The following is a 10,981-nucleotide window of genomic DNA, read 5'->3' as shown; positions in this document are numbered from 1 at the left end:
AATTCTTGTAATGTTCTGTCCATGGCTTCTATAATTTTTTTATGGGCCATGGTGCATTCATCCCAGATGATAATTTTAGCTTGTTTTAGAATTTGACCACGGCCAGATTTTCCTGAAATTTTACATACCGGGAATTGTTATTCGGCTATATTCAATGGTAGTTGTAAGGCAGAATGGGCAGTTCGTCCTCCTTCCATAAGTGTGGCTGCAATGCCAGATGATGCTAGTGCCAGTGCGATGAGTTTTTTAGCACGTATTTCCGCCAGTATTAGATTTATGAGAAACGTTTTACCAGTGCCTCCTGGTGCGTCCAAGTAAATAATTCCACCAATATTGTTATTTATCCGGCTCATTATAACGTCGTAAACTTTTTTTTGATTGTCATTGAGAAGTGGTTTGTTGTGAGCAATGTATTCAAGTAGTTCATTGATGTTGTAACTTTTTTCCTTCATAATTTCGTAGTTTAGCACACTAAAAGCATTTCTTTGTGGTGCTGGCATTCCAAGTTCTACTAAGGCCTGATTATTTATTGCTAAACATTTACCTTCTAAGCAAATGAGTGTTTCATTAAAGATCTCGTCATTGAATTCTATAGTCAGTTCAGGATTAGCTTGTCGGACTTGGTACAATATATCATCACTCATACTCCTTTTGAAAGAGTCCCATAGCTGTTTTGGGTTTGATGGGTTACATGTTGTTAATATTATAGCGAATAACTCTCGAATTTGTTCAGCTGAAGCTGTGAGTGTGGCTTCTTGTAGTGTTAATTCCCAGTGGTTGTCGTTTTCCAATAATCCTAAGCGTTGACATGCTTCTCTGTAAGTCTGGCATAGGTAGCCATTAACGGTCCTGAGATCTGTAAAACTTGTTGGTCCCCGTATTTCGTGTAACAACATCCGGAGATAAAAACATTCGGCATTGTTTGGATGTACAGTGAATACTCTACTAATACATGTACTAATACAGTGAAATTTAAGATTTTATTGAAATTGGAATTTTAAATTTCGCGCCACTACTACACATGCTGCAATGGCTCACAACTATGGAGACTATACACTATGACTATTGGAGTGTATAGTCTCCATAGTTGTCTTGAACGAAGTTCAAATATTCGATAACAGATGGCGCCACTGCACTTAATTTCCAAGTTGAAGGGTCGGAAAGTCCCTTATATCTTTAAAAACATGCCCTTTAGATTAAAACGGGAACTTTCTTGTTCGAGGGGGGATAAAGGGCTATCACACCACATAAGTCCCTTTATCGTGTCGGGACTCCTTTTTAAGTTTTATCGGCACGCACATTTTATCGACTTAGTTTTATTATATATATATATATAGATAAAACAAGTAAATAGTCTTATAATTTTATTTCACTAAAAACTACCCTAAGATATCTTAAAAACCATACAAATGCAGGGCTAACTGAACATTTAAAAACATCTTGTCTCTTGTTTTATATCGAAATTATAAACGATTAGGACTCCAATGCCTTCTGAAGAGTTAACTTAAAATATGAACTGGGTGCGGCTTAAAAACATTTTCTCGATAAATGTATGCAGTACTACTTCTGAATAGGCTACCATTATGGACCTACCGAATTTCCCAAGGAACCAAAATTTCAGAGTATAGTCAGTCGACAAAATTTTAATAAATTAGAGCCACATTTCTTAATAAATGTAATCTATAAATGCTCAGTTGTATTAAATACTAAGTTTAAAGTTATTTAGGCGGCAAAAGCTTTTTGTAACAAAGCCTTGTGGTGGTAAGCTTTTGTCCATTTCTCGCTAACTTTCCACAACCAAATTGCTGACTCGTAATCTTCGCCCTTTTCTGTTAACTTTCCAGGCTTCATGTCACTGCAGAAAAATATATTGTATATAAAAATAACAAAGGAAAATCAACACTTATTACATGACCGTAACTAATAAATCGTTCATAATTGTCTTATATATGTCACCGTAAAATTGTAAAAACCGTTAGATTGTAATCTATCTCGCGAGATTGTAAACTGTCGAAAGATTGTCAACTCAACATACTGCTTGCAATTTAACGTATTATTATTCGGTAGTTATATGAAATTGTTGGGAAGTAAAATTAATCTGTAACTGACCAAAGAAATTTGAATGATAACTAAGTTAGTGTAGTACAATCTACCGAATACCGATAACCGATAGATTACAATCTAACGGTTTTTACAATTTTACGTTAACATATATATATACAAATAGGGAACCTATTTTAATAATTGACTCGAAAGAAAGTCGTGTAAAATACGGTGATATTACAGTTGTATAATAAAAGGAATACGCTAAAAGGTTACTTTTTATCTAAATCTGAAATGCTTTCCCCTACTTTGAAACCAAGATTTCTGTCTAAATCAAACACAATGTCATGTAGTTATAATTACTGCCACTAGATGGTGCTGAACTAACTAACACTGAGATTATCAATAATACTTACACAAAATAATCGCCCTTGCAATTTTGCAACTTCGGCTCCAGTGCAGCATGAAGAATGGTCTGAGCACCAACTCGAGGTTTCTTCATCATGGGCCAAAATAGCGGATAAATGATAAACCTGGTCAAACTCTTACTCATGGCGAGGTTACGGGTCAAATCCGTATCGGTTAGGCCCGGGTCAACCGCTAACACGGCGATATCCGCCTCTGAGAAAGAAGTAAAACATAACTTCTTAAATATCCACGAAAGAGCAAGAATTTGGAAAAAAGTTTGGCTTGCAGCTAGAATGTCTAGGTCAATTGAAAACAAATTCAGTTAACCTGCTAACATAAGGTAAGATACAGAAACGACACTTAATGCTAAGTTTGACTTCCGTACGTCAAAATATGACATTTGACTCGTTTCTGAATTATCAATTTATTTGTCTTAAGTAAAGCTCGCCGTGTATATAAAACAAAATGACATAAAACCTATTTACATAATATATCGTGTGCTTTGTGGCATCCTAATTTAATTAAATGATATATGTAGAAAGCAAAAAGCTAATAAAGTCAACATTTTTGACCATTAGAATTGCTACTCTTTGCTCTATAAAGAGATTTTGTTGAAATAAAAGAGATAAGAACGTATAACAACCCAGCATCCGTCTTCCAAGTTCCCTGGAGAACAGTACATTAGCTAATTTGCTTTGATTGTAGGCTGCGTGTGCGTCGTAATTCTTGCTAAAATTCAAGTCTTCTTTATTGATATCTCCGCGGCTGTATGCGCTACAGGTCACTGTAATTACTCTACTGGGGGTTGATTCCTGTAAATAAATTAATAAATTTCATTAAATAATTGTATATGAGCCAGCAATTTTTTTTTAAATTTTAATATTACTACTAGAGGTCAAAACTAGTATTAGATTAATTTATTCTTATGGGCACAGACAAAAAGAAAAACAAAGGAACTGGTATGATTCTCCAATTATTATTTTCGTAATTGCGTAATACAAATGGCAGCCGAACAACCTTAGAGGTTGAGAATCACACGCCACCACCAAGTTAATACTGCTGAAGTGGTCTCTGGCAAAATGACCAGCGCTGTGGAACAGTCTGCTCCACAGCATAATGCTCTGCCAGGGCCAATTACAATCACAACACACACATATTACACACTTGTACCTTATTCCTTTTTTCCATAATTTATTTTTCTATTATTATTATTATTTTGTGTGTTTCGCTAGTAAGAAATGTTATGTCTATGGCTAAGTATCAGAATATTTTTACCTTAAGTGTGTCAATAAGTAAATGTGTAAGAAGAAAATGTCCCATATGATTAACACCTAACTGCGTCTCAAAGCCATCTTTAGTGATACCTTGAGGTGGCTCCATCACAGCTGCGTTATTTATCAATACGTGAACATGGGGTTCTTCTGACTTAAACCTAAAAAAAATACTTATGTGAATGTGGCAATACAGCTGGACAAGTTAGTGTTGGATTATTTATTTATAAAAGCTTGCCAACTCTCGGCACACTGATACATTGGTACAAGAAAAATAAAATACAATATTTAATGTGACAATTATTTCTAGGCAAATATTACGAAAAGAAAAAAAAAATACCAACCGTTCAACGAAGTTCCTGATGGAATTGGTATCAGCGAGATCACAGGGTCGGCAGTAAACGTATTTGTTGCCAGTCTCTAGTACAATTTCTTTGCGCGCTGCTTCACAACGAGACATGTCGCGACAAGCCATGAACACCTAAAAGTATAGAGAAAAGTATTTTTTTTTACTTCTTTCTTATTAAAGCTCAGGATGAATTACTGTTAGTGCACGTTAGTATTACGTGCTAAACCGTGAAAAATATAGAACACAAAAACAGAGTGTCTTCCCTTTAATAGAGACTGTAAATAGTGTCATTGGATACTTTCTTAAGTTAAATATTCTTTTTAGTAGTTTTAAATTACTTATTAGTCTTAAGTTAGGCTAGATCGTAATGTTCCATGATGTCTTTAGTAATGACGAAACACAACGTTCACTTCATTGTGTTATTTATATGAATTAATGACATTTTGGTTTTATTTAATTAATTGTTTTTTCAATTCATTATTATTTAATTCTTCTGACGTCATATCAGATTATCCTAACTTCTACCAGCTGTTATATTTCTTTAATTAAAGGCAGACCTTAGCTCCTCGTTTAGCAAATTCCCATGTAGCTTCTCTTCCTATCCCATCATTGGCGCCAGTTATGATAATCGTCTTTCCTTCCGCGGATGCTTCTTTTTCGTACGCTGGTCCACCGTACATGTCTCTGAAATTGATAAATTTGGTGTTAATATAGTAATGCAAGAAGTCTATAGGATGGCGACGAGTGCTTAGTGGGCCTCAGATAGTGGGACGATATTAAAAAACAGTTTATTCATACTTACTTAAACAAACTAACAAGTCCAGCGGTGGCTGCTACGCCCGTAATAACTGTGATCGGTAAATTTGGAATCCACATTCTCCTGAAACAATTATATCGCTTAGAGAAATATATTATGAATCAATTTTAATTTCAATAGGTCTTACCTTAATGTGTTGCCACATAATATGAATTATAGCGCAGAAAAGAATTAAATCTAATATTAATACGACAGTTTGTTTCTCCTGCTTTAGGCAAAGTTCGTTAAGTTCAAAAAACAAGTACATCATTACTAAATCACGAATATCGGCAAAACTTATTTATAGATCAGCTGACCTGAAAGTCATGCGGTCGAACCCTAGCCGTGTATCAATACATAATTAAATGAAAAGTGCTTCACTGCGTTTCGATCTGTATTTGTTAGTTGTCGGCAAACTACCATAATCCGCACTGGCAATAAAACATCAATTTTTGCCAACGAAAATTAATATATTAAGTAATAAAGTTGAATGAAAACTTTTGACGAAATTATTGAATGATTTGCGTTAACTAAGCTGTATATTATTGGAGCCTTGTTGTATGTACAAAAATATAAACAATTTTAAAACAAATGGTGACTTTCACCAGTATAATACTCGAAACAGAACTAATTTAAGCGTACGACCAACCAGGCTCCAGAAGATAAACCACTCCTTATATGGAAATAGTATTCCTTTTTACAACAAACTCCCAAGCGAAATTAGAGAATTATCACAATTTAAAGCTCTCGGTTAAACGTTAATTAATCAGCTTTTTATAAATTTGACGAATATTTAAATGATTGGGATTGATTTGCTATAGTTCAAACAATTTGTATGGCTCAAAACTTAGCGATTAAAAAGAGTGGCTGATAGTTTCTTGCCCGCTCTACGCCCTGAACGAACTGGCAGTAAATGTAAATTTAGAATTAATTTAACTTCTTTCCTGACGTTCATAAGTTATTTGGACTTTGACCATAGAAATAATTGCGTTGAAAGATGTTAATACCAGTAAATAATACTCAAGAAATCTTTTACATTTTATATTCAGATTTACGTTAACAATTGTTAGTTAGTTCTGACATGTACAGTGCTTTATGCGTATTCGTTCACCCTTTTACCGTTTAACGAAAAATAGTTTATAAATTTGCATTAAAAAACTTATTAATACAATGTTTTCACTTTAAAATATGTATAAATTATATTTTTTTTATAATTGTAACACTATTGATAACATAGATAATACTGAAGTGACATAAAATAGCTTAAATAAATGCACGAGGTTCGTTTTTTACCCACTTTTTTATATAAATACTATTTATATTTTAATACATAATATAGATATCACATGTGCCTTGCCAAATGTATGTGCACCAATATTTAAATAATACTTTACGAAATTAATCTCGATACTGTATGTATCTAATGGAAATGAGGTGGTCTATGTTTCGTAAAAAAGAATTTCAATGTGTTAATAGTACAAAACAACCTTATATAAAAAGAATTTGTACTGAATTAATGAGATACTCAATAACAAACATTTTGATATTTTCATAATAAATCAATTATTGTGTCAAAAATAACATTAAATGATATAAGATCTAATTAAAGCTGTTTATTAAAAGGATTTAATAAAGGATTTTAAATTAATATTAACAGTCATATTGTCGTTTTCTGCGAAACATTGTCTATAAGAAAATGAGTATTGAATACAACGAAAATTATGAGTTAACTCTATTCACATAAGGGTCCATTCTTTCTTTTCTATATTCTATTTAGTCTATACTCATATGCTATGGCAAGAATTTAGTTTAACATGGAAGATTTCTTTTAACAAGGTAGCTTTTTGATTCATTAAGCAGTATTATCGGTAAAACTTTTATAAATTACTTGATTATAAATTCATGATGCCCGATCATTCTGTACATTACTTTCATTGGGCTGAGAATTTAAGAATATAGGCCTAATCATTAAATACCTATGATAATTTTGATGTTTTTATTTTAAAAACAAGTTATTTGATAATTGCTCCCTTAGGTTAATTAATGCCTACAAAATTGGTACTAGTGATAAATCTAGGGTACAAGAGGTACATCTAATTAATTAAAATACATGCAAAGAGTATAGATATATACAAATAAAATTAAATAAAAATCAAAATATGTTTTACTAAACTTTTGTAAGAGAAAAGTCCCTGTTTATTATTACTATAGATTTTAATTAGGATAAATATACCTCTCTAAAGTACCAAAGAATTGTAGTCTATATGATGCTAAGTTCTATATCTAATCTTAAATAAACTTGGTGTTTTAATAATAGTTCAGACATAGTTCCACACATCTAATAGCTAAAATGTCATGTCAAAACATATTTCTTAACAAACTTAACTTTGTTTAAGTGTTGAAAACCATGATTGTACATTTGTTACTTTACTTCTCTATTATTGTATAATTTATTTTACAAATAAACATTTTTATGACTAAATTAAAACATTAGTTTCACAAAGATAACATTATTAGTAAATTAATCTGTTTTGTACATAAACTTACCTACAAGTGAAAATATAACATATAAGCATTAAAATTGTGCATTATAAAAGGATGTGATCTAAATATTTAATTACCTAATAAAGCGTAGGTTATTATTGTATTACAAGTGTAAGGCTCGAATTGATATATCAATTTTGAGCATTCCTAATTCCCTAGGATTAGAAAACAATTTAAACGGGCCCTAGTGAGACCAACGTATCTGCCCCCTAATCACGTTCTAAACGCTGGATAAAAAAATAGCTAAGCGTAAAATAGATATGGTTTTGACTAGTTCTAACACAGTAGAATTTATGAGATTAACTCGAATTTCCAGTTAGGTTTGTGGTGCTCTTTGACTTTGAAGTTTCATGTGAGGGCAGAGGTCTAGCTATTCCAACACGAACTACACCTCGCGGCGCGCCTTTTAAAGCTTGTACAGCTTGGTCCAAAGTAGCATTTTTAATTGTACCACCATTCACAGACATAACTCTATCACCAGGTGAAATTTGACCATTTTTCTCAGCAACCCCTCCAGGAACCAAGCTTCTAACAACAATAACCGTTCCATTAGGGTCAATAGGGTCTTGGTAATCAAGAATTGAGAAACCTAGGCCTTGATCCCCTTTCACCAATTCAACTATATCTTCTTTACTTTGCCACATTGCTAGGCCAGACACACACTCAAGAGATTTCGATTTTTTTGATTCTGTTGGATTTGTCAATGTTGCAGTACTTGAAGTATTTATTGATGAGTCAGATTGAGCTTTTACGAGTGTAGTCAAGTTATTTAAGCTTCCAGATATAATTTTCCTAGCCTCAAAACCTTCTCTGTCTTGCGACAAGTTTATTACTGGCCTAGGACCACTGTCTATGCTGCTTCGTGCACAAACTAAGCGCACACGGTTTGGAAGTTGTTTTAGTATATTAACAACTTCAGTGTGTGTTAGACCATGTAATCTATATTGGTTAGCTTCAAGTAATTCGTCTCCAGCTATAAGTGTTCCCTGTTGTCCTACAGGACCTTCAGGTAGAACTGATCGAATGTAATGGTGTGGGCGGACTTCTAAACCTCCTTCAACGTCAACTGTACCTTCAAGACTTATTCCTAGCCCAGAAAGTTTATTTACCTCAGCAATGAATATCTCTTTATCTGGGCCTACTTCAGACTCCCATCTCTGTTTAATTTCTTCAGTATCAACATTAAGTATTTCATCTAGTCTTCTATCTAATTCTTCTTGTGTGGGCTCCTGAATATCATCTGCAACCTCTAAAACACTAGAGTCAATTGTAGTATTAGATTCAGGTTCAGGCTCTATTTCAGTAACACTATTATCAACTTGGGAAGGCACTGGAAACCAAGTAAGGGTTGTGGCTGATGGGGATGGGGAAGCTGGCCTTTCTTCATTAAAAATGGCAAGTTGTAGGTGTTCAAATTTAGGACCCCGTAGATATCTCTCTAAAACAAGATGTACAGATATCCCTGTATTCCTCAATATATCGACAGCCTGAGGGTTACTCTTATCAGTCAAAGTGACACCATCCACTTCAATTATTCTATCATTGATTTTAATCTTACCACTCTGCTCAGCACTGCTACCTTCAATTATGCTTTTAACAAATATTCCAGATAGTTCTTCTTTTTCACAAACATATCCTGCAACAGTTATCCCCAATCCATAGACATTTTTATTAAGATCCACATAAATAGTTTCAACTTCTGGTAAGACTGGTAGTTCTACTGGGACTGTAATAGTAATTGTAGGAGATACAGAGTCGGCTATGATAGGAAGAACAGGTATTTGTTGTGGATTATCAGCAATAACGCTAACGGCAGCTACTACGCTTTCAATATCGCCATTTTGTCCATTAATGTATTCTCCATAACACTGTGAAAGATCGTATACAGCACTATATCCAGTTTCGATAAGATGGCGGTCTAAGAGCTCCGGGTCAGCAAGCAATTTTGTAGGAACGAGTGCGGTGCCAAATGGAGCAGCTTGTAAGGCTGCAGCTGGGTCCGCAGGTCTTGCAACTAGCAAGCGGACGGTGGGTCCAGCCTGACGTAAGACAGCAGCCACCTGTTCTGATGTAAAACCTCGCAAGTTTACAGATCCCACTTGCAGTACATGATCACCGCTTTGAAGACGTCCATCCTTGTCCGCGATACCGCCCGGCAACACATACTTTATAACAACACCAGTGCTCCTTCCGCCAACTAAATTGAAGCCCAATCCGTTTCCATCGTTCGTGAGTTCAACCACTTCAACTTGTGCCCACTCCGTGCTCAAAACCATCGTCTTCTTGACCATCGGGAACCATCCAATGTTACGTTACGCAAACGATTAGGTTATAACCGAACCTCCGCAACATCGCGTAAATGAGATCTAAACCTCTGAATAATATACAAATTGCTTATAAGTTGTTATCACAGTACCGATTTAGTTAAATGTATTAAAATTAAATAAAAAAATGACATTTACATACTTGCTGAATCGAAGACAGCGAGAATGTTGCTAGTTGACAGCTCCCTTATCCCTATGACAGCTCTTGACACTTTAGTGTTGCAACTTGCAAGCACCTTTGCAAAGTGCTACCAAAATTTTCTCCCATTGTTTTGTTAAATAAGCTTTTCTGTCGTGTTTGTCAAATGCAGTATTAATAATTCCATTAGCGTCAAAAAATTAGAAAAAGTTATTTAATTAGTGGGAAAATCAAGCTGAATTAGTAGAACAAAATGAATAAAATACAATATATATTTACATTAATTAGTATCCAACGACATCTGTTGGATAGTTATCACATTGCTATAAATACCGCTTGGCGCTTGCCTATTTCAACAACAATTTTTAGTTTTCGTAAAGAAAAACCAAAGGGTAGGTGACGTTACTGAGCAATTTAAAAAATTAAATAATTTTTACCGACTTCTTATATTATACAAACTTATATTAACCAATTCACAAAGTTTAAATAAAATTGTCTTTTTATCGGTATGATTATTTACAATCATATTAAATTGTTAAAGGTATTCTTAAGTTCTTTAACGGAAATACCTGAGAGCAATTAATTACATAACTCGAGTTCAAAATCAAAATAACTTTATGTTTAACAGTTGGTGTAACTCGTAATTTAGATTATTGGTTACATTTTCGTCTATAGAATTATTGATTACTAGCTGGCCTGGCGAACATCGTACCGCCTAACAGTCGATTATTTATCGTTTTTAAACACTTATTCTGCTATTGGGGACACCGGTCTAGCTAGTAAGATAAAAAAAAGAAAGTTGATAAGACAACAAATACATTATGTCAAAAAATAAAAATTTACCTTCCCGGAACCCCTCCACTAACACTTGAACTTTATGATATGGTATTAAAGTTCAAATTGACTTTTAAGTATTATTACGAATATTTTGTATGGGAATATAGAAAAGTGTTGTTTTTAGACTTTTTCACTCAATTTTTTTAATTTTTCTCTCCGTAAGAACCATCCTCGTACTTCAAGGAATATTGTGAAAAAAGAATTGGCCAAATTTGTCCAGGCGTTGTTGAGTTATGCGCTTACCAACACATTTTGCGATTCATTTTTATA

At 33.8% G+C, this 10,981-nt stretch overlaps 1 protein-coding gene across 2 annotated transcripts; it reads right to left on the bottom strand.

Moving 5' to 3' along the window:
• Positions 1-1,351: 1,351 nt before the first annotated feature.
• On the bottom strand, positions 1,352-9,968 carry LOC125054453 (retinol dehydrogenase 12-like). 2 transcript variants are annotated; one of them, XM_047656364.1, is made up of 8 exons: positions 9,878-9,968; positions 4,874-4,951; positions 4,629-4,755; positions 4,067-4,203; positions 3,727-3,883; positions 3,095-3,263; positions 2,460-2,664; positions 1,352-1,855 (listed from the first exon to the last, which is right to left on the bottom strand). In XM_047656364.1, the coding sequence occupies exons 2-8, from the start codon at positions 4,945-4,947 to the stop codon at positions 1,723-1,725; spliced, it is 1,002 nt and encodes a 333-aa protein (XP_047512320.1). In that variant the 5' UTR covers positions 4,948-4,951; positions 9,878-9,968; the 3' UTR covers positions 1,352-1,722. The 2 variants fall into 2 exon arrangements, with proteins under 2 accessions (XP_047512320.1, XP_047512321.1); XM_047656365.1 differs by having other exon boundaries at positions 4,874-4,947; positions 9,628-9,909.
• Between the last annotated feature and the right edge of the window lie 1,013 nt (positions 9,969-10,981).

This window comes from Pieris napi, chromosome 12 (assembly GCF_905475465.1).
Source record: "Pieris napi chromosome 12, ilPieNapi1.2, whole genome shotgun sequence".
Lineage (NCBI taxonomy): Eukaryota > Metazoa > Arthropoda > Insecta > Lepidoptera > Pieridae > Pieris > Pieris napi.
This window is presented reverse-complemented; position numbering and strand designations above follow the sequence as displayed.